A 21,011-nucleotide genomic window follows, 5' to 3' on the forward strand; every position below is an offset into this window, starting at 1 on the left:
TAGCCCACAGAAGTGTGACTGTGCTTCCCCTCCAAACCTGTTCATAGCAGCATTAGTAGAAACAGCTGGAAGCCACAGCTGTGCTAGCTGGAAATGATCCAGGTGCCATAAACTGTGGTACAGCTGTGCCATGGACCATTGCTCTGCAGTCAGAAGGAGCAGGCTGGTGACACCACAACTGGTGAATCTCGAATTATGCTCAATGAAAGGGCCAGTCCCCACAGGCTATAGACTGCCTGATTCTGTTTATAGAAGCAGAGGTCATCTCGGTGGTTGCCCTGGGTCAGCGTCAGAGGCTGGGGACAGGGGAGCGGATGTGGCTGTGGGTGGCATGAGGGGTCCTCAGGGTGGTGGGCGTCCCTGATGAGCAGTGTCAGGACCCTGGTTGTGACATCATCACTGGAGGAAAGTCAGTAACAGGGACACGGAGTCTCCCTGCATTGTTTCTTGCAACTGCATGTAAGCCTAATTACCTCCAAGTAAAGAGACCAGTGTTTTAAAAGCAGGGAGCCTCACAGACACACGCACAGGCCAGTATGCAACGGCCTGTGGGAAGACGTATGGCTGCCCGCAGACCTCTGGAGAACAGCTCTGAAGGGAGATTGTTGTCAGCCTCCTGGTGTTTGACTATGCTGACAAGCATGGGGGACTTTGTGATTTTGTTTAGACCCATGAAGTAGACGAGGAGATGGCTGGATGGCATCAGCGACATGAGTTTGAGCAAACTCTGGGAGACAGTGAAGGACAGGGAAGCCTTGCGTGCTGTAGTCCACGGGTCACAAAGAGTTGGACACAACTTAGCGACTGAACGACAAAAATAAAGTAGCCCAAAAAGTTCAGGGGAGGGAGGAAGGGCAGAGAGCACCACCTCGCCCACCAGGCCTGGAGACACTGGCACGGCAGCCCCTCGATGTCTGGGATTGGGCGTGGCCCCCTCTGGCCTCCGCGGCCCCCACTCTGGCCACCCTGACGCCAGCCTGCCCAGTGCTGCTCCCTCTTGTCACAAGTGCTCTCGGCTCGCCCCCAGCTCAGCCCCTCGCCACAGAGGGAGACCCGCAGAGTGAAGGGGGTGAGGTCTGGGTCCATGGCAGCTGTCTCCCCTGAGCCATCACCAAGGGCCAGGAGGCATCTGCAGGCCTTTCAGTGTGAGCTCACATCCCCAGGAGAAGAGGCAAGTGGTTGTCCCCATTCTGCGGAGGAGATGAGGCGGGTAATTAAGTCGTTCGTGCCTGACTCACACAGAGCATGCCATTGAAGTGTGTCCCACTTAGGGTGCCATCCCTGACACCCTTAGCTGTCCCCCACTGTCCTGACCAAGGCCAGCCTGCCCCACAGGGGCCCTGGAGAGCAGCACCCCAGCTCTGAAGGCAGTGGCTCAGGACCCAACGGAGGCATACGGCCTGCCGTGGGCACATCCCCCGCTGAGTGGTCCTCTTCTGTGTGCCGACCCCCTTGCCAACCCCCTTGTCATGCCTGGGCTGCCCTTCTGCTGCCCCAAGCCCAGGGCCTGCCCAGAGCCAGGCACACAGCATCCAAGTCTGGGCGAACAGAGGTGGGGGCCCTTGGGACACTCACACGGCTCTTTTCCTCTGTTCCTCCAGGGATCTATAAAGGACACTGCTTTCGGATCAACCACTTCCCAGAGGACAACGATTATGACCATGACAGCTCGGAGTACCTCCTCCGTGAGTGTCAGGACCCTGCCTCCCCCAGTGTGTGGGACGGGGAACGGGAGGCGGGCAGGCGCTGCAGGAAGAATGGGCCCACCCTCGCGTGCAGAGTGAGCGCGGGGGGCCGCTCTCTGGGTGCTCCTAACACTCCCCTCTGACTCAGGATACTGAGCTCAGAGGACAGGGTGTGGTTAGGCCTGCTGTGACACGCCTGCCACCCCTGTGCAGTTACTGGCTAGGAGGACACACCAGGTTGGGGCTGGCAAGGGGGAGGAGGGTGGGGCGTCCTACTGCCCGGGGCTGCTACAAGTTGCTATCTTCAGAGGAGTTGATTACAACAGCTGGTCCTGAGGCAAGGAGGTTAGAGATGTTGGCTTGCCCAGGCCCAGCATCCCTGGGGGTGCCGAGACACCCCAAGAATACTACCTGGCCAGCACTGGACCTGCCCACCCCTCCTACCCACACCCAGCAATCTATTCTTGACAAGTTAGATTAAATCGCACACTGAGACAGCCGGTGGGTGCCAGGCAGCCTGTGGGACTAGCCTTGGGTCCATGGGCCTCAAGTCTCTCCAGCACTAACTTGTGGAGCCCCCATCTCTGCCCCTGAGCCCCCTGCCCAGGTCCTGAGATGGGGCTGGCCCCCAAACTGGAACCAGAAGTCAGAGGACAAACCCAGCCCCACGCCCCAAATCCAGATCTCATCCCCAGGCTGAGGCTACCTCCCTGGGAGGAAGAATGGAGCCTCAGCTGGGGGAGGAACCTGGAAATGGAAAAACAGCATGGTTTTGAAGTCGTTTTCCCCTTCCACATCAGCCAGACACACGCAGAGCTGCTCCCATCTGCTCCCCCGGGAGCTGGGCCGGCTTCATTTATGAAGAATCGATACCAGCGTCCACAGAGGGAACACAATTCACTCTGCACCTGCTTATGGATCGTTTTTTCTAAGAGAAAGGACTCTGGTTCTGAGTCATCTCGTGAAGCAGAACAGCATGTGGTTCCCATGGCGTCCAGAGCCAGCACCGGAAACAATGTTGCCGGTTCTGCCTCCTCTCCCTCCCCCGCCCCTTCTCCTCTTCTCGCCTCTTCTCTTCCTGCTTTCTGGGGGTCAGTACGGAACCGAGCACGTGCATTCCACGGGGCTGCCACAGGTGGCTGTGCAGGCCGCACACTGCACAGCTAGGGGACGTCCCTGGCACAGGCTGTGGCGTGAATGACACCATGAGTCGCGCAGTGTGCGGGCTGCACAGCCATCTAGGGTGGCCACTGGTGCTCAGCCCTGACTCAGAACGCACCAGGGCAGGCAGACGGTTCCCAAGGCTCTGGGGGCAGATCTGCTCCACTGCCGGGCTTTGGGACTGTGGGGAAGGGGACACCAGAGAAGCGTGTGTTCCCTCCCACTTCCCGCTTGAACTTCCGTTTCGTTCCGTCGCTCAGTTGTGTCCGACTCTATGCGACCCCGTGGACTGTAGCCTACAAGGCTTCTCCGTCCATGGGATTCTCCAGGCAAGAATACTGGAGTGGGTTACCGTTTCCTTCTCCAGGGGATCTTCCCGACCCAGGGATTGAACCCGGGTCTCCCGCATTGGAAGCAGATGCTTTAACCTCTGAGTCACCAGGGAAGCCCCGCTTGAACTTACCTGAGGTTAACTGGCACCGGCTCTTCCTCTTTACCCCCTGCCCTGCCCCCACCCTGGTCCCCAGAGGGCTGGGGTCTCTGGACGGGCCCCATGACACGTCAGCCCAGAGGTCAGACGTGTGGCTTCCTGGGGTCCCCACCAGAAGCAGAGGAGATGCTCAGACCGGAGGAAGGAAGAGCGTTTAGTGAAGGACTAATTACAAAGATGTGCAGGGATCAGGGAGGGGCAGTGCACACACGGGCGGTAGCAGCAGAAGGACGCCTGGCCCTGGCCTGAGCAGGCGACAGAGGCAGGTATGGGCGCCTGGATCAGAGGAGCTGTGAGGCCTGGGCTACCAGGCAGGAGCTGTGGCTTGACAAAGGAACACAGCCACCTTAGCCCCGTCCTCGTCCTCAGGAGGACGCCAGGGCAGGAATGTCTCCAAAGCCAGCATGAAGGGACCCTAGTGATCCGGTCCCTGGTGTCAGCCACCCAAGGCCCAGAGCAGAGGGGAGAAAGGTGGCCCAGGACCAGCAGCAGCAAGCCGAGCCTGTGCCGCCCACTCACCGCCCACGCACTCCCCGGCCTCAGGCTCACACAGCCCTCAAGCCCTTCAGGGTGCTGGGGCCAGGCTCACACTGCCTGAAAGCCCCTCAGGGTGCCCGGCGCCAGGCTTACCACCCACAAACCCCTCAGGGTGCCCGGCGCCAGGCTTATACTGCCCATAAGCCCCCTGGGGTGTCCAGAGCCAGGTGTGAGACTGGGAGGGCCGAGCAGTGGTTACCCAAATGAAATGAGGGCACGTCAGCGATGGAAGCTATCCTGAGAAGGAAGTGCTTCCTCCATCGTGCTCTATGGGGAGACCAGCGGGTTCATTAAGGAGCCCAAGGAAGAGAAGGGTGCTGGCTCCAGGACTGTGACCTCAAGTGTTGGTGGAGTGGGGAGGGCAGACCTGATCTCCATCAGGGGCCTGGTGTTCTCCTCAAAGGCTGCAGAAACAACAAGAACTGGCCCTGAATTTGAGCTCCAGAGAGCAGGTACCCGTGAGCTTAGGAAGTGAGGAAGTAGGTAATATTCCAGGATAGGCCAAGGCCCTGGGCACTGCGGCCAGCCGATCTGTGTTCCCTGATCCTCTGCCATTTCTGTCCGCCAGCCCCACTGGCCTCTAGAGTCCCTGTCCCCCTTGCCTTGGGCCTGGCACCCCCTTTCCCAGGCTCCACATTTCAGGCTCGGTGGGAGGTTTCTGTGCTAACCGCAGAGTGCTGGTGTCAGGGCTCCCAGAGTCCATGGCGTGCCTCTGGGCAGATGCATCCTTGCCAGGGCTGGATGTGGCCAGGAGTGGGCTGGATATCAGCCCTGCTCTGTGCAAGACCTGGCCTGCACCTCGGTTGGTGCCCGCATGTCCAGCACTCTAGACGAGCCCACGTGGCGAGGGATGGCCCTCACGTGACAGGCGGGCAGGGTGCACGACGGCTCTGGGCCTGGCCGACCTTGGCGACGTTAGAGGCTCCAGGCTTCCCCGCCTCCAGCCCCTCGGACCCACCACAGGACCAAGGCCTCGAGAGGGCCCCGGCCACCGTGCTGGCCAGCACACATCAGAGGAGCGTTTCAGAAGCCCACAGGAAAACTCCCCCAGTGCGGCGACTGCAAGAAGGGGGGGGGTGGGGCAGTGGCAGAGAGAAGAGCCTCATTTGATGCCCCACACAAACCCCTCTCTGTGCAGGAGGGCACACACTGGTGGGCTTACAAACAGGGAGACAAGCGCTGCCTTCAGAGGATGAAAGCAGCAAACCCACTCAGCTGGCTTACAGGGGGGCCTGCCAGCGCTCCAGTCCCATGGGCTGGCCTCTCTGCCCGGCTGGGAGGCGAGCTCAGGGCTCCTGTCCCCCGCCCCTGCCCTTCCTCCCGCCCGCCTGGCCCTCTGGGAGTGGACGTATCCCCTGGGGCCCTACTACGTGCTCTGTGTATCTTATTCCACAGATTCTCATACACCCTCGGCAAGGCAGCATAGTCCCTTCCTGAGGCCTCCATAATGAACTACCACATGGAGGAGGCTGTGAGGGGTCGTCCCCCAGTGTTCCCAGTGGCCTCCCTGGGGCACTAAGGGGCTCTCCTCCCATCTGGCTGGCAGAAGTGTGACCCACACCCAGGGAGAGGCCAAGAGAGACCCGGGCAAAGGGGAGTGACCGCAGGCCAGGGCCATCACTTGCTGGTCCAGTCTGCCCCCCACCAGCCACTCCCTCCCTACCTCAGGTCTACGGGGCTGGAGGGGAACCTTCAAGGTCAGGGGGCTCCCCCATGCCCCCCGGGTGGGCCCGCGAGGACGGCCGGTCTCATGACCTCTCTGCTCTGTCTCTGCCGGCCAGGCATCGTGCGTGCCTCCAGCGTCTTCCCCATCCTGAGCACCATCCTGCTCCTGCTTGGTGGGCTCTGCATTGGTGCCGGCAGGTTCTACAGCCGCAAGAACAACATCGTGCTCAGCGCCGGCATCCTCTTCGTGGCCGCAGGTGAGCTGTCTGCCCGGGTCCCCGCTGCACAGAGTGCTCACCCGGGGGTCAGGGGAGCAGGCAGGCAGATGGAAAAATCCCTGTGGGTAACTCACCTCAGCAGTCCAAGGGGGCGGGCAGGGAGTGGGGCGCAGAGGCCGAGTGGGTATCAGGCCTCCTTCTGGGGTGATAAAATAATCAGGAACTAGATACAGGTGGTGGTTGTACTAAATGACATTGAAGTGTGCACTTTAAAGGGTTAGCTTTATGTTCTATGAACTCCACCTCAAATAAAAATAATAATAGCGAGTCCAGGTGTGCAAAATGCCACAAAGGGGTGCCTAACAAGCCTGTCTCAGGGGAGCCTGGCTGAGGTGGGGGTCAGGGAGGGACTCAGAGGGACTCTCAGAAGCCATGCCCTGAAGGAGCTGCCCACATAAAGACAGGTGAGGGGCACACGGCCAGGGAGGGTGCAGAAGCAGAGAAGCCAGTGTGCCTAGGGCAGGGTGAGCGAGGAGGTGAGGGGTTAGGGTTAGGGATGAAGCCTCCCCTGCCCATCCTGACTGCCCACGTCTCCTGGCCAAGAGACATCACTCCCTTCCCGGCGGCTCCAAAGTGGCTTCTCACTCGCTCGTCTGAGCCCGGCTGCAGACAGCACACTACACGCCTCGCCGCTGCAGACATGGAGAACACCCCATCCAGTGGAGAACCCGGCAGGCCTGAGGCGCTGGTGTGGGCAGGGAGGGGGCATCTGAGGGACGCAGCTCGGCCATGACCTCCTCCGGACCCCAGGCAGCCCCCAGGAGTGAGCAGAACGGTCCAGCCAAGGTCCCAGGGCTGCTGGTTGGAACAGGACACCTGATTTCTTGGCCTGGTTCCAGTGGATTGATGCCAGAAATGCAAGGAAGTGCAGCAACTCTTCCCTAAATTGTCATCGCAGCTCCTGGCAGTGTCCTAACTGGTGTTTTCCTTTCAAAGAGCCTTTTCTCTTATACCAGCCTGGTGAGGGGGTGCGGCACAGGGGACAGGTGAGCACGAGGCCCAGCTCGGCCCAGGCCCATCTGCCCCCTGCACCTGGCCTCTGAACCCTAAGCCAGCCGGGGCGCCTGAGGGAGACAGTGAGAACTCCAGTCACCGGCGGCCTTGCCTCCTTTCCAGGTGCCTGGCCCACACAGGTCCCAGCGGTCATCCTCACCCCCATCTCCTCTCACGGCTTCTGTTAGAGACGGAAGGTGACTTTTTCTTTTTTCATAGAGCTGGGGCCAGAGCAGTTCAGGGTCAGGCTCAGAACCTCTCAGCCAGGGCTCCTGGCTGCCATCTTGTGCTCTTCCTGCTCCCCCACTTCCAGCTCTGTCTCCTTCCAGGGCAGTAAATACACGTGTGTATCTGAGTCTGTGTGTGTGAGCGGGTACGTGTGTCTGAGGATGTGTGTGTGTGTGTGTATCTGAGGGGGGATGTGTGGGTGGAGCGTGTGTGTGTGTGTGTCTGAGGGGGAATATGTGTGTGTGTGGAGCATGTGTATGTGTGTTTATATCTGAGGGGGTGTGTGTGTCTCTGTCTGTCTGTCTGTCTGTCTGAGGGGGGATATGTGTGTGTGTATCTGAGCAGGGATGTGTGTGTGGAGCGTGTGTATCTGTGTTTATTTCTGAGGGGGGATGTGTGTGTGAGAAGCGTGTGTGTGTATGTCTGAAGGGGGATGTATGTGTGTGTATCTGAGCAGGGATGTGTGTGTCTGGAGCATGTGTGTGTATCTGAGGAGAAATGTGTGTATGTGAGGAGTATGTTTGTGTGTGTGTGTCTGAGGGAGGATGTGTGTGTGTGTGTGTCTGAGCGGGGATGTGTGTGTGTGTGTGTCTGAGCGGGGATGTGTGTGTGGAGCGTATGTATCTGTGTTTATTTCTGAGGGGGGTCATGTGTATGAGAAGCGTGTGTGTGTGTGTGTGTATCTGATTGGGGATGTGTGTGTGTGTGGAGCATATGTGTGTGTGTGTCTGAGGAGGAATATGTGTGTGTGAGGAGTATGTTTGTGTGTGTGTGTCTGAGGGGGGATGTGTGTGTGTGTGTGTCTGAGCGGGGATGTGTGTGTGGAGCGTGTGTATCTGTGTTTATTTCTGAGGGGGGTCATGTGTATGAGAAGCGTGTGTGTGTGTGTGTGTATCTGATTGGGGATGTGTGTGTGTGTGGAGCATATGTGTGTGTGTGTATCTGAGGGGGGTGGTGTGTGTGGAGCATGTGTGTATGTGTATAGGTGTACGCCCATGTTGGGAAGCAGAGCCTGTGTTTAGGGTCTCCTTAGAAGTCGGCCCCTCCTTCTCCTCACCATGGCCCAGGACAGGGAGGAGGCAGGAGGGCATGGGCATCCTGTTTCCTCCTTGGAGCAGTCAGGTTTCTCAAGGTGTGGACCCCTAAAGAAGTCCCTGCTGTGACATTCGAATACTGTCCTCTTTCCTTCGCCAAGGAACGAAGGAAAGGAGACTTCCACTAACACCAGTGCCAGGTGCTCTGTAGGCCTGTCATCCCAGCTCCTGATGGCAGGTAGGTAGCCAGGTGGCTTTCCCGAAGGCACATGCTGCCAAAGTCATGGCTGAGCACAGGGCTGTCGGCCTCAAAAGCGAGGTGCCCTCAGCAGCTGCCTGTGCCCCTGGGAGGAACCACTTCAAAGGCATCTCTAGATGCTGCGAGTCACCAGAGGGGCCGCAGAGACTGAGTCCCGAGACACTCAGCTGAAAACACAGGTCCTGCCAGAGTGGAGAGGACAGGCAGTCACAAAGAACAAGGGCCATGGCAGGCAAGAAGGGGATTCTCGTCCATTCCCGTTTATCCCCAGGATCATGGGCTCTGACTGTGGGCGCAGAGTCACATGCAGGGGCCAGCAGTGAGGCGAGACAGGCCCATGAATAATTGCAGGTGGACAGTGATCCTCAGGACAAGTATGGTCCAAAGGCTGGGAGAGTGAGAATAGGACTGTCCTGTCAGGGCCCCTCCTCCTGGGGGGACTGTTAAGTGAAAAGGCAAGGGGCCAAAGAGCATTCTGCAAAGAAAAAAATGGAAGAGAGACACTGAAAGGGAAGGGCTGACTATGGGTATAGAAAGGACAGAAGAGACGACGATAGCTGCCTTCAGTGGGGGAACTGGGTGGCTCAGAGCCTGTGTGTTATGATTCACCAATCCCCTGGAGAAGGAAACGGTAACCCACTCCAGTATTCTTGCCTGGAGAATCCCATGGACGGAGAAGCCTGGTAGGCTACAGTCCACGGGGTCGCATAGAGTCGGACACGACTGAGCGATGGAACGGAACGGAACGGAACTTTTACTTACGAGTTAGCAACCAGAACAAAGACATACCACATAGGGGAGTGGCCACCTGCTCCCTGCCCCGCCCACCAGCCCCTGCTCCGCCCACCTGCCCCTGCCCCGCCCACCAGCCCCTGCCCCGCCCACCTGCTCTGCCCACCAGCCCCTGTTCCCCCCACCGCCCCTGCCCCGCCCACTTGCCCCTTCTCCGCCCACAACCCATGCTCCGCCCACAAACCATGCCCCGCCCACCAGCCCCTGCCCCGCCCACCTGCCCCTGCTCCGCCCACCAGCCCCTACCCCGCCCACTTGCCCCTTCTCCGCCCACAACCCATGCTCCGCCCACCGATTCCTGCCCCTGCTCCGCCCACAAACCATGCCCCGCCCACCAGCCCCTGCCCCACCCACCTGCCCCTGCTCCCCCATCCCCTGCCCTGCTCACCTGCCCCTGCCCTGCCCACCTGCCCCTGCTCCGCCCACCAGCCCCTGCTCTGCCCACCAGCTGCTGCTCCGCCCACCAGCCCCTGCTCCCCCAATCCCCTGCCCCGCTCACCTGCCCCTGCCCCGCCCATCTGCCCCTGCCCCGCCCACCTTCCCCTGCTCCCCCCACCATCCCCTGCCCCACTCACCTGCCCCTGCTCCCCCCACCAGCCCCGCCCCGCCCACCTGCCCCGCCCACAAGCCCCTGCTCCGCCCACCTGCCCCTTCTCCGCCCACAACCCATGCTCCGCCCACCGATCCCTGCCCCTGCTCCGCCCACAACCCATGCTCCGCCCACCTGCCCCTGCTCCGCCCACTTGACCCACTCTCCTCCCCACCCCGCCCCCGCTGAGTGTCTAACCTCTCCCTCCCCTCCCCCTTCGGATCCGCTTTCAGGCCTCAGTAATATCATCGGCATCATCGTCTACATTTCCAGCAACACGGGCGACCCAAGCGACAAGCGCGATGAAGACAAGAAAAACCATTACAACTACGGCTGGTCTTTTTACTTTGGAGCCCTGTCGTTCATTGTGGCCGAGACCGTGGGCGTCCTGGCGGTAAACATTTACATTGAGAAGAACAAGGAGCTGCGGTTTAAGACCAGACGCGAGTTCCTCAAGGCCCCCTCCTCGTCGCCCTACGCCAGGATGCCGAGCTACCGGTACCGGCGCCGGCGCTCGCGGTCCAGCTCCAGGTCCACCGACGCCTCTCCTTCCAGGGATGCGTCGCCGGTGGGGCTGAAGATCACCGGGGCCATCCCCATGGGCGAGCTGTCCATGTACACGCTGTCCAGGGAGCCCCTCAAGGTGACCACGGCCGCCAGCTACAGCCCAGACCAGGACGCTGGCTTCCTGCAGGTGCACGGCTTCTTCCAGCAGGACCTCAGCATGCTGAGCCGGAGGACCACGCCCGTGTGAGCCCTGCCCGCCCTGTCCGTGCCAGCCTCTCCCCAGATCGGCTGCCTGGACCCCACGGGGCCTCTGACCCCTAGGACGGACCGAGGACAGGCTAAAGCCAAACCCCACCCTCCCGGGTCCCCAAATGCTTGGAGGGCTGGCTTGGAGCGAAGCCCAGGGGAGACAGGAACTAGAAGCGAGGTGGCTGACTTTATCCCCAAATGTGGCTTTTGATGCTGGGGGGGTCCCGAAAGCTCCCAGGAGGTCCCAGAGCACTCCGGAGGCAGCATGGCCTGACCCACCTGGGAAACAAAACCGAGCCATTATCTCCTCTTGGGAACAAATCCTGCCTGAAGAGCAGCGTTCCGGGGGCCCCCCTCCCTGCCCAGCTTCCTGGCCCCCTGGAGCCTTCGGTCGCTGGTCAGCTGCTTTTGGACGTGAGGTTCCCGTGTCTGTGAGCCAGAGGTGAGGAAGCCGAAGCTCATCCCTGCCTCTCTGTCTGTCTGTCTGTCTCTGGCGGCGGCCGGTTGTTGAGATGGCCGCGATCCTAAGGACACAGCCTGTGACGACCTGGTGCTTTTGCCTTTGTGCTGTCCTTGGCCGCTGCCCTCAGCCTGGGGTCTCCGAGGCCCGTGGAGGTATCTGAAGGTGGGGGGCTGGGCATAAGTTAAAGGCTTTCCTCTTCACTTCTGGAAGTTTCTGCTCACAGAAAGTGTAGATTTGCTGACTGTACTTCAGAGTCTGGAAGATTCTACGGTCAGAGGAAAGGTGGCCGAGCGGCCTCTTACTGTGTCCTTTCTCACCCCTGACCACTGGCATGAGGAGCAGCACTGTCCTTCCTGGGGGGTCATGGGAATAGGCCCCCTTCCTAGGGGTTGCCAACAGGAGCCTGGACTTTGTGCAAGAAAGGGAGACCCGAGGGTGAACAGCAAGGAAAAGCCCTGTTTCCCTGGTGGTCACTCATCAGAAAAGCCAGGACACTCATTTCGTCTTGAAAAGTAGCAGCAGCCCCTGTCCCACCCCCGTGACTGTTGTTTATTCTGCCACCACCCAAAAGCATCGGTGAGGAAGTGTGGAAGCAGCAGCTAAGTGGACGTCCTGGCCCCAGGAAGGGAGGCTGGCAGGTTCCACGTTTGGTGTTTTTCCAGCCGCTTTTCCCCCAGAAGTGAGCAGAGAACCTGGAAGCCTGTCGGTCTCAGAGGATCCCTTTCTGGAGCTGACCCTCTTTTATACAAATGCAGGCTTTCTAATGACAAACCCTTTCTTACTTTTTGAAACTTGGCGATGGCTCTAGAGCAGTTGTCCGTGATCCTAGTAGCTGTCGTACTTAGAAGTGACGAGCAAACTCTTACCTCAGCCACCTGCTCATGGGCCCCCGGGGCGGACTCGGCCCCAGGAGTTCAGTCCAGGTCACGGTCACTGCTCTCCTCTGCTGCCCCCAGAGGGTGCCCCCACCTGTCCTGCCCCGGTGACCGCGTGAAAGGGCCCCTCCGCTTGCTCGAAGCCCTTCCCCCCATCGAGGTTGGCTTTGTGTGCTCCGTCCAAGCATGTGCGGCCGCAAGTGCTGGAGTGTCCGGGCTCGGCCCGCCCCCACCCTGTGCCCCCTCCCTCTCCAGGCCCTGACACCGTCTCACCAGGCTGGAAGGACGGGGCGAGATCTGGGGGCCCGTCCCCCAGCAAGGTCATCTCAAAAAGCAGGCAGCCTTGTCCTTCCTCCATGTTGGCCACTTCTTCCTGCCTCCCCGGGAGCGCCCATCATTTCATGGAGAAAGCTGTGTTCCCATGAATCCTACCTCTCGCCCAGTCCTAGCAGAGAACGCGGGGCCCACTCTCGGGGCCAGGAAAGGGATTGGAGGGACAGAGAGCCGGGAGCAGAACACCTCAGCGCCTCTGGTCGTCACAGCCTTTCTCCCCACCCCACTGGGGCGCCAGTCGCCCCCGTCGAAGCCCACCCGTCCCTACGCCCAGGGACTCTGGGCGGCCTGTGCCTGTCCCCCCCACAACCCCATGCCCTCCGCCCTTCCATCCTGCCCTTGTGTCTCGCCAGTTACACACCTGTGAATCCTGTACTTACTACTGGTTTGGGGTTGTCAGTTCCGTCTTTTTTTTAATTAAATAAAATCATTTTTAAAACATTCTCCTTTTGATGTTGGGCGAGGAGGGGGAGAGCTCCCTTCAAGTCCTTGTGTGCGGTCAGTGTCCTTGGGTCTGGGAGACCCCTGAGAAGAAGGGGAGAGGAGGGTGGATCCTGTGCTGGCCAAGGCCGTTCTCTCTGCTTCTTGTCCGGGCCACTGTCCGCCTCCCCATCCCCACCAGCTGGGTTTAGGCTCCTGGGTGGGTCCATGGAGCTGCCTGTTCACAGAAGAGGGGCAGGCCACCTCTGCATGGTGTGGACATTTGAGAGCTGAGCAAGCCAGGCCCATCTTCAGAACCTGCAGGACACGTCCGGCTGGACAAAGCCACAGCCTCAGGGGCGCTAAGCTGCCTGGTGGGCTTCTGACAAGTCCAGTAACCAGCCTCCTTCCCCTCCGGATTCCTGAATGAATGAGAAATAGAGGATTCCTGTCCCTAGGTGTGAGCTTTATGCCTAGAGGAGCTGGACAGGAGGACGTGGCTCCAACCACAGGCCAAATGGGAAGAGGGACCCAAGGGGCCTTCTGACGAGGACGCCGCACTGGCTGGCCCCTCGGGGTAATGCCAGACCCGTGCCTGCAGGTGGGCCCCGGCAGGAGAAACTGCAATAGCACCTTCCCGCCCCACCAGAGCCCTGGCGCCCCTGCTTCCAGTCACACCCCACTTTCTGTATGGATTCTGTGAGTCTCCCTCCCAGGAGCTGTGGCTTTCTCTGGTCTCTCGGAGCGGAGATGCACAAGCCTCTCTAGCTCCCTTCACGAGAAGGCCGCTGTTGTGACTCCCACAGGGAGGCTGGGGCCCAGTGCCCCTGCATCCCAGCCCATGCAGCCGCAGGAACCTCCCCTGGCCTGTCTGAGCATTCAGCCCTAGCCTTTTAAGCCTCTTTCCTCCTGCCTGAGACAGGCCCCCGGAGAAACTGGTGTTTCCAGAGGCACCAAGCCGCTGGGTCCTGGGGTGGGGGGATGGGGGACCCACCCCTCCACTGACCCCGGCTTAGCTCCGGGCTCGCAGCTCCAAGCTGGAGGCAAGCAACCCCGCATCAGCGCCAGGTGCCAACAGTTCTGTTTATTCTTAGCCCCGAGGAAACTCTGGCTCAGCACAAGCTCTACAGCCGTCCTGGGGAGATGCCCGTGCGGTCTGCATTTAGTGACATGCTATGGCCTCCGTCCAATGTGGGACTCTCGCCATCATGCATTTCAGTTCAGCTACAAATTCTGCCTCCATAACCTGCAGGGTAAAATCTGAGGGAACTGACGTAGAAGCGGATGTTCTAGGGCCCCAATCAAGAACCCCCAGGCCCCTGCTCCAGCCCCACCTCACCCTGCACCCATATCACTCAGACTAATGACATAGCCAGCCACCCTGAATGCAGAATGGCTTAATCAATGCAAGTGTATCTCTCACTCATGAAGTCCCATCAGTGGGGTGGGTGGGAGATGCTCTGCTCCCCACGGTCAATCACGGGTTCAGAGCCCCACGCCGTGCAGGCTCTGCCATCTTCTAACATGAGCATCTAAGGTCGCCCTTGGCATTGACCTCCAGTGGGCAGATGGAGAAGGGAAAGAGCAGGTGAGCTCAAGTAGAGGGTGTTGTGAGAAGTTTTAACGGACCAGGAAGCTGCGGCTCTCCCTTCTACCCACATGCACTGCCCAGAGCTCAAGGACACGGTCACACCTGGAGCCAGAGGAGAGGGGATGTGCAGTCTTGCCCCGGCAGGAAGGACTGTCGTTTGGGGCACAGCTGGTCACGCTCAGCTCTGGGTCTGTGTCTGGGCACCTCCCTCTTTTGCCTCCCCCTCCCCGATCTTCCTGGGAGTGCCTGCTTGGAGCTGACCCCTTTGCTGGGACTGCATTCACCGCTGTGTGTCCTGAGTCCCTCTGTCAGCTCCAGAGTTGAAGTCTGGCCTCTTCTCTGGTCTGGATGCCACATCCGTAAAATGGGTCCAGCAACCCTCTTCCTGAGTTAGAGGAGCAGGCTCGAGCTCAAGCCTTGACCCAAACAAGAACCACAGAATTACTGGACGCCAGGACCAGCATGTGAAAGTGAAAGTCACTCCGTCGTGTCCGACACTTTGCAACCCCATGAACTGAAGCCCGCCAGGCTCCTCTGTCCATGGGACTCTCCAGGCAAGAGTACTAGAGTGGGTTGCCATTCCCTTCAGGGGATCTTCCCAACACAGGGATCCAATCCAGGTCTTCCACTTTGCAGGTGGATTCTTCACCATCTAAGCCACCAGGGAAGCCCAAGAATACTGGAGTGGGTAGCCTATCCCTTCTCCAGGGGATCCTCTTGACCCAGGGATGGAACCGGGGTCTCCTGCATTGCAGGTGGATTCCCTCATTCATTGTGCTCATCATAGAAATCAAGTTCAAAGATGGAGGTGAGGGTGGTAAAAGTGGTAATAAAAGGAAGGAAGGAATGTTTTTGAGGATTTTCACGACAAAGCCAAAAGGAGATAGCACTCACCTGGCAGTTCTCGAGTGGGGCATCTTTACTTCTGGGACAAGTGTCTGGAGACATTCCTGGCTGTCAGGACTGGGAGGATGTGCTGCTGGGAAGACAGGTGGAGGCCAAGGAAGGTTCAGTTGCTCAGTCGTGTCTGACTCTTGGACCGCATGGACGAGAGCCTGCCAGGCTTCTCTGTCTGTGGGGTTTCCCAGGCAAGGATACTGGAGCGGGTTGCCATTTCTCTTCTCCAGGCGAAGGATGCTGCTGCTAAATATCCTGCAGGGCACAGCCCCTCCCCCACTCCCAAGAATGACCTGGTCCAAAATGTCAGTGATTCCTAGGCTGGGTTTTTCGGGAGGGAAACTGAGACCCAGAAAGTGTGAGGATCATGCAGAGGGCTTTTGGTGCTTGTGTATAGGTGTGGGCGTACTGGGAACCTCACCCCTTATTCTTAGCGTTTCCTTCCCTGCAGCGAGCCAACAGTTTTGAAAACAGAAGTCAGGGCATTGAAGAAGGGAACGGAGAAAGGCCTAGCCTGGGGCGGGGTAGGTGCGCCTGGTCCCTGGGTTTGCGGACAAAGTGCTGATGGAATCGAACCCAACGGCAGTGGTAGAACAAGCCCGGAATCCTGGCCCAGCTGGACGCCTGGCCTCCCGGCTCTCCAGTGAGCTCCCCCGCCCACACCCTGCGGCAGCAAGAGTCAGAAGGACCGGGGTCACGTCCTCCAGCCACCCTCGGGCATTCACCCCACTCAGAGCCCAGTTCCCTCCCAGATCAGGGGAGGAAGGAAAGGCTTCCCTCTGGGGCTGTTGGGAGAAGGGACAGACTTGACCTTCCGCAAACATCCATAAACTCCCCCTTGAAGGGAGTTTTCAGTAGTGTCTGCTGACTAAGGAAACAACACTCAAGGAATTCCCCAGAAGGAACTGGTCCACAAGAGTCCTGGGAGGCAGTGCTCTGAGAGCCCGGCCACAGTGGGTCTGTGTCCAGCACACTCTGGTTTGGAAGAAAACCTATCATCCGGCCAATCCAGGCGCCGGATGCGCCCCCAGAAGAGGGCTGCCCTCCCACCGGCTTCTCCAGCTGGCACCGTCACCCCTGCCTCAGTGGCCCCCGGGAAGATGCTTTCTCTGCAGACCCTGTAACCCCCAGCCCCACAGGGACTTCCCAGTTCCACACAGGTGATAACTGCAAGGGGAGGGCCCTGGGCTGGGTCCCCAGCATGGAGTTGGAAAGAAAGCAGGCCTGCGGAAAGGAGATGCTGGAGGTGGGGGTGGGGCCTCCCTGCAGGGAACTCAGAACCAGCCACATGACCCCCTGCGTTGGTTCCCAATATAGCACAGGCCGCCTGCCTGGCCATCCACCCCGCCCTGGAGCTGGGGGGAAGCAGGGACTGAGGAGGCCTCTGAAGCCAGAGAGGGAGAGGGGCAGATACACCTGATGCAGATATTTTTAAACTTGCAGCTTCCAATAAAACCGCCTCAGGAGCAGAGGTCTGTGATCAAAGAGGGTGATGGACCCACCTGCTCACACTCACAACTGCAGGACAATGGGCCTGGGGGACCTGGGGTCCTGACCTTTGTCCCCTGATAACAGTCCTCAGAGATACATTAACCCCCATGAGATCACCCTTGATGCCGGGAAAGATTGAAGGCGGGAGGAGAAGGGAACGCCAGCAGATGAGATGGTTGAATGGCGTCCCTGACTCAGTGGACATGAATCTGAGCAAACTCCGGGAGATACTGAAGGGCAGGGGAGCCCTGGCGTGCTGCAGTCTGCTGGGCCACAAGGAATCAGACACGGCTGAGAGACCGAACAACAACAAGATCTCCAGAGTCCACTAATTAAATTGCAAATAATCAGGTTTTCAAAACAAATAATACTTATATTTTTCTCATTCTAAGAATATTATACTTTACCTTTAAAAAATCTGCAAAACACAGAAAAGTTAAAGAAGAAAATAGTACCAACCAAAAGCCCAGCACCTAAGAGGTCAGCTGAGGTCAGCACCACTGCGAGGTCGCCGCCCCCAAGTGTGTGGGTTAGTGCCCCGTTCACTGTCCCCATGAGCATCTTCCCACATCTTTAATTTAGATTATTCCTCGAAAACATAACCTATGATGGCCAAATCACCCAGACATCCCACCTCTTCCCTAACTGATGCTGGATTTGGTCTCTGAATCCTGAATGGCATCTGGATGGAACCGAAGCGCTGGGATGTTCAGGCTGCCTTTGGTTAGGATCTGATGACTTCTCTGGAATTCCCCAAGCAGGAAGGAAAGTGGGGGTCCCGGAGGTGGCAGAGCTTCACCCCCACAGCTCTCCCGACACCCAGCTGGAAACTGCCTGAGGTCGAGGGGAGAGGAAGAGGACTACATTTGCTGACGGGGGATGACTGGTCCTGGAGGCCGCGGGGACAGGATCAGGCAGAGGCATTTGGGGAAGACACTCCGGCCCCGGCCTCTCCAGGACCCTCCCTGGCTCCAGCCTTTGTCTCTACCCGCCAGTCCCCTCCCATCCTCCGTCTCCACTGAGCCCACTGGAACTACCTACATCTTGAAAGCTCCTCACCGAACTCTCTGTCCACCTCCTCAGACAGATGGAATCTTCTTCTCCCCCAAGGACTCCCATTTCCCCAGCCCTCCTGGTAGGAGCCATCCATCCTCCCGCCGGAGTCCCTGCCAGACTGCCTGGCCCCTCCTCAGTCCCAGGAGGTGCGGGGCTGGAAACGGCGAGAGGGGGCCTGAGGGGTCTCAGGGTCCAGAGGAAGCCAGGGCAGAGACACCTGATCCAGGTGTTTCAAAGTTTGCAGCTCCTGACAAAACCCAGGAGCAGAGGCGACCAGAGGCGGTTCTACACTTGTGTCCCTGGATCCATGACCGCAGGAGGCGGGCGGTGACTCCCCACTCCCCGCCCTCCTGGGGAAGAGCCTTCTCCGAGGCCTCGGGAGGCCCTCCTGAACCCTTCCTCAGCACTGACACCCCCTGAACGCCCTCCTGCGCACCCGTTCATGTCATCTGAGGCTTCTCCTTGGGCAAGAAGCCCCCTCCGCACCCCAAGGCTTGCCACGTCAGCGTCCAACAGCTGACCATCGACTCCTGGCCTCACGGCTCCCCTGCAGTGATCTCCTCACGTCCAAGCACCTCCCCTCACGGCTGAGTGTCCCCCCACCGTGGCCTTCAGGGCCATCTGCCTCTCTGGGCATAGCTTCCAGTGCCCCCAGTGCCTCCCCCGCCTGCCCCGCAACCTCATCAAGCCCTCCAGGGCCTTGACCTCGTCATCGTGACCTTGCTGTTTCCCAGGGTGACCCCAACCATGAGCTAACCGCCCCAAGCAGTCCAGACCTGCACACCGTCCACTGTTGCCCTCAGCCCCCTTGGCCTCAACCTTCCAATTTCCCTCCTTCCTTCTCACCTGCATCCCCACACCTGAACTGCTAGGTGAAGCCAGAGAAAATCAAATTCCAAGGCAGGGCCTGCAGCGGGCAGAACAGTGGCCCCATAGACATCTGAGCCTCATGCCCAGAGCCTGAGACTCTCACCATTCGTGGCAAAAAGGGACCATGCAGTGTGATTAAACCGCAGATCCTGCAATGGGGAGATGGTCCTGGATTATCTGGGTGGACCCCTCCCCCCCGACCACAAGGGTCTACTTAAGGGCAAGAGGGCAGAGAGTCAGAGAAGGCGGCCGGGATGCTGGGAACAGGGCAGGCGGCGGGCTGACTCAGGTGGAGGAGACCGGGGGCCCTGGACGGAGGGAGGCCGTCTGTGACGCCCAGGCTGGACCAGGGGCAGCACGCCCGTGGCTGCAGAAGGTCCCGGCTGCACGGTGCAGGGAGGCAGAGGACGTGGCAAAGAGGTTGAGACCAGCCGGATGACACACACCCAAGGCCTTCACTCAGCCTGAGTAAGACCGAGCTCAAAATCAGGTCGACATGTTTCTGAGGGACGTTCACTTGGCCCCCACACAGGTGTGCCTCAGCCCCGGCTCCACTCCTCTCAGAGGTGTTTTCCTTGCTGTAAGTATGTCTGGTTCTTCTTAGGACAAGTGGACGCTGGTTCATCTGGACGAGTCAAACATGGGCCTCTCCACCTTGAAGACTGTGTGTAGAAAATGTCAGTCTTCCTGTGGACTAGGTCACAGAGGTGGCGACGTGCCCCCCTCCCTCCTGGGGCACCCCTCAGCACCTGGGGGCAAATCAGTCGCTGGCCCGAGCCGTGCTGGCCTGCCCAGCCGTCTCCTCATGCCCGCGTCCTCTGGATCAGCTAGTGGCGTCAGTCATTTGAGCTCTGTCCCCTTCTTTCAGTCCATCTGTCCATCCACTCAGTCATCCATCCTTCAGCGAACATTTATGAAGACCCAGCCCTGGGCTCCATTCAAGGAGTTCTCTGAGGGAACCCAGAACAAGCACAGAAGCCGGTTCTGTATCTCTTCCCTCCAGAAGCTTATGGCCCATCAGAAGCTGACCCACCGGCGGTCCGCAGAAGAGGAGAATGACAAAAGCCTCCCGAACCTGGTACCTAATGTCGATGTATTTGCCGGGCTGACATGACGGAAAGGGCTTCCCTCGTGGCTCAGACAGGAAGGAATCTGCCTGCAAAGCAGGAGAGCTGGGTTCAATCCTTGGGTCAGGAAGCAAGACCACAAACAGGGTAACTTGAACGACAGCGTGTCTTCTCTCACAGTTCTGGGGCTGGAAGCCGGGTCACCGCGCCAGCACAGCGTGTTCTGAGATGCGTTCTCCTCCTCTCCTCATGTCCTCCCGTGGCCGAGAGGAAGAGAAAGGAAGCTCTCCGGTCTCTCCTAGTAACTGAACCTACTCAGCTCCCGAGGCCCTGCTCTGGACGCGGTCACGACAAGGGCGGGCCTCGTCACCGGCATTTAAGGGGACGGCCTGGTGTGCTGATTCATGGAGTCGCAAAGAGTCGGACACAACGGAGCGACTGAACTGAACTGATCTGAGTTCGGTCCACAGCACCTCCCTCTGGCTGAGCTGGTGAAGTGCGTTATCTCAAACCCTAGAAGACGGACAGTCAGAGAGGACACCATGCCGGACACCATGCAGCTGCAGGCAGGGCTCTGACCCGGGCGCGGGCGGGGGCAGGGCTGAGCGGAGGATGGCAGCCCTGGCTCCACGAGCAGAGCAGACCGCCGGGCATGGCCCCCAGTGCAGAGACGGTCTGTCTGAAGGAGCGTTTAGTAAACGGAGGAGAGAAAGTGGATCTGCCTGCTCCCCCCGGCGGCCAACCTCAAACCAGAGGATACAAAGACCTCTCTCTTGGCTGCAATTCCCTTAACCAGTCACGAGGGGCTCAGGACACACTAGCTTGGCATGCTGCATATTTTAAGTTGAAGGGATCCGAGACACAGCCTGCCCAGAAAGGCCTCTCTGCCCTTCCCCTGAAGCAGGTCCCAAGATGCTCAGGTGTGACGTGCTCTGCTTGTCCTCGAAGGAAGGAGCAAACGCCCCACGGATGCAGACCTTGCTTCCCCTGGTTTCCTGCCCTTCACATGTACCCTTCCATCCTGTCATGTTTTCCACTCTTCATCACACACAGCGACTCTAGAACGCTCAGGTGTAGATTGTGAAGAGCATTTCTCTCTGGATAAGGAAAGGGATATTACATACAAAAAGCAGAAAGTCACTTTCTTTCTCCATATACATGTATGTGGTTGCATTTGTTATAACAAACATGCTTTCATTTAGGGAAAAAAATTAAATTATTACAATAAACTATTAAAAAAAAGACTCAAATTTGTTTCTTTGGGTCTTCATTTTTTTATGAAGGCTCCGGTGCCATATAAAACATATTAATCTCTATGCTTTTCTCTTGTCAACTTGTCTGCTGTTGGAGAAGCCTCAGATGAGAACTTAAAAGTGAAAAAGCAAGTTGCTCAGTCATGTCTGACTCTTTGCGACCTCATGTTCTATACAGTCCGTGAAATTCTCCGTGCAATATTCCAGGCCAGAATATTGCAGTAGCCT

General features: G+C 58.8%; 1 protein-coding gene across 1 annotated transcript in view; it reads left to right on the forward strand.

Annotated features, from left to right (window-relative positions):
- CACNG4 (calcium voltage-gated channel auxiliary subunit gamma 4) overlaps positions 1-12,539 on the forward strand; it is a 51,141-nt gene extending 38,602 nt beyond the window's left edge. Inside the window, exons 2-4 of the mRNA XM_055398219.2 lie at positions 1,602-1,685; positions 5,655-5,795; positions 9,945-12,539. Coding sequence (XP_055254194.2) covers positions 1,602-1,685; positions 5,655-5,795; positions 9,945-10,465 — 746 coding nt within the window. The 3' untranslated portion in view covers positions 10,466-12,539. The remainder of the gene's footprint in view (positions 1-1,601; positions 1,686-5,654; positions 5,796-9,944) is intronic.
- Positions 12,540-21,011: the final 8,472 nt, after the last annotated feature.

Source organism: Moschus berezovskii, chromosome 20, assembly GCF_049115385.1.
Source record: "Moschus berezovskii isolate FMDL1 chromosome 20, NW_MosBer_1.0, whole genome shotgun sequence".
NCBI classification, from domain to species: domain Eukaryota; kingdom Metazoa; phylum Chordata; class Mammalia; order Artiodactyla; family Moschidae; genus Moschus; species Moschus berezovskii.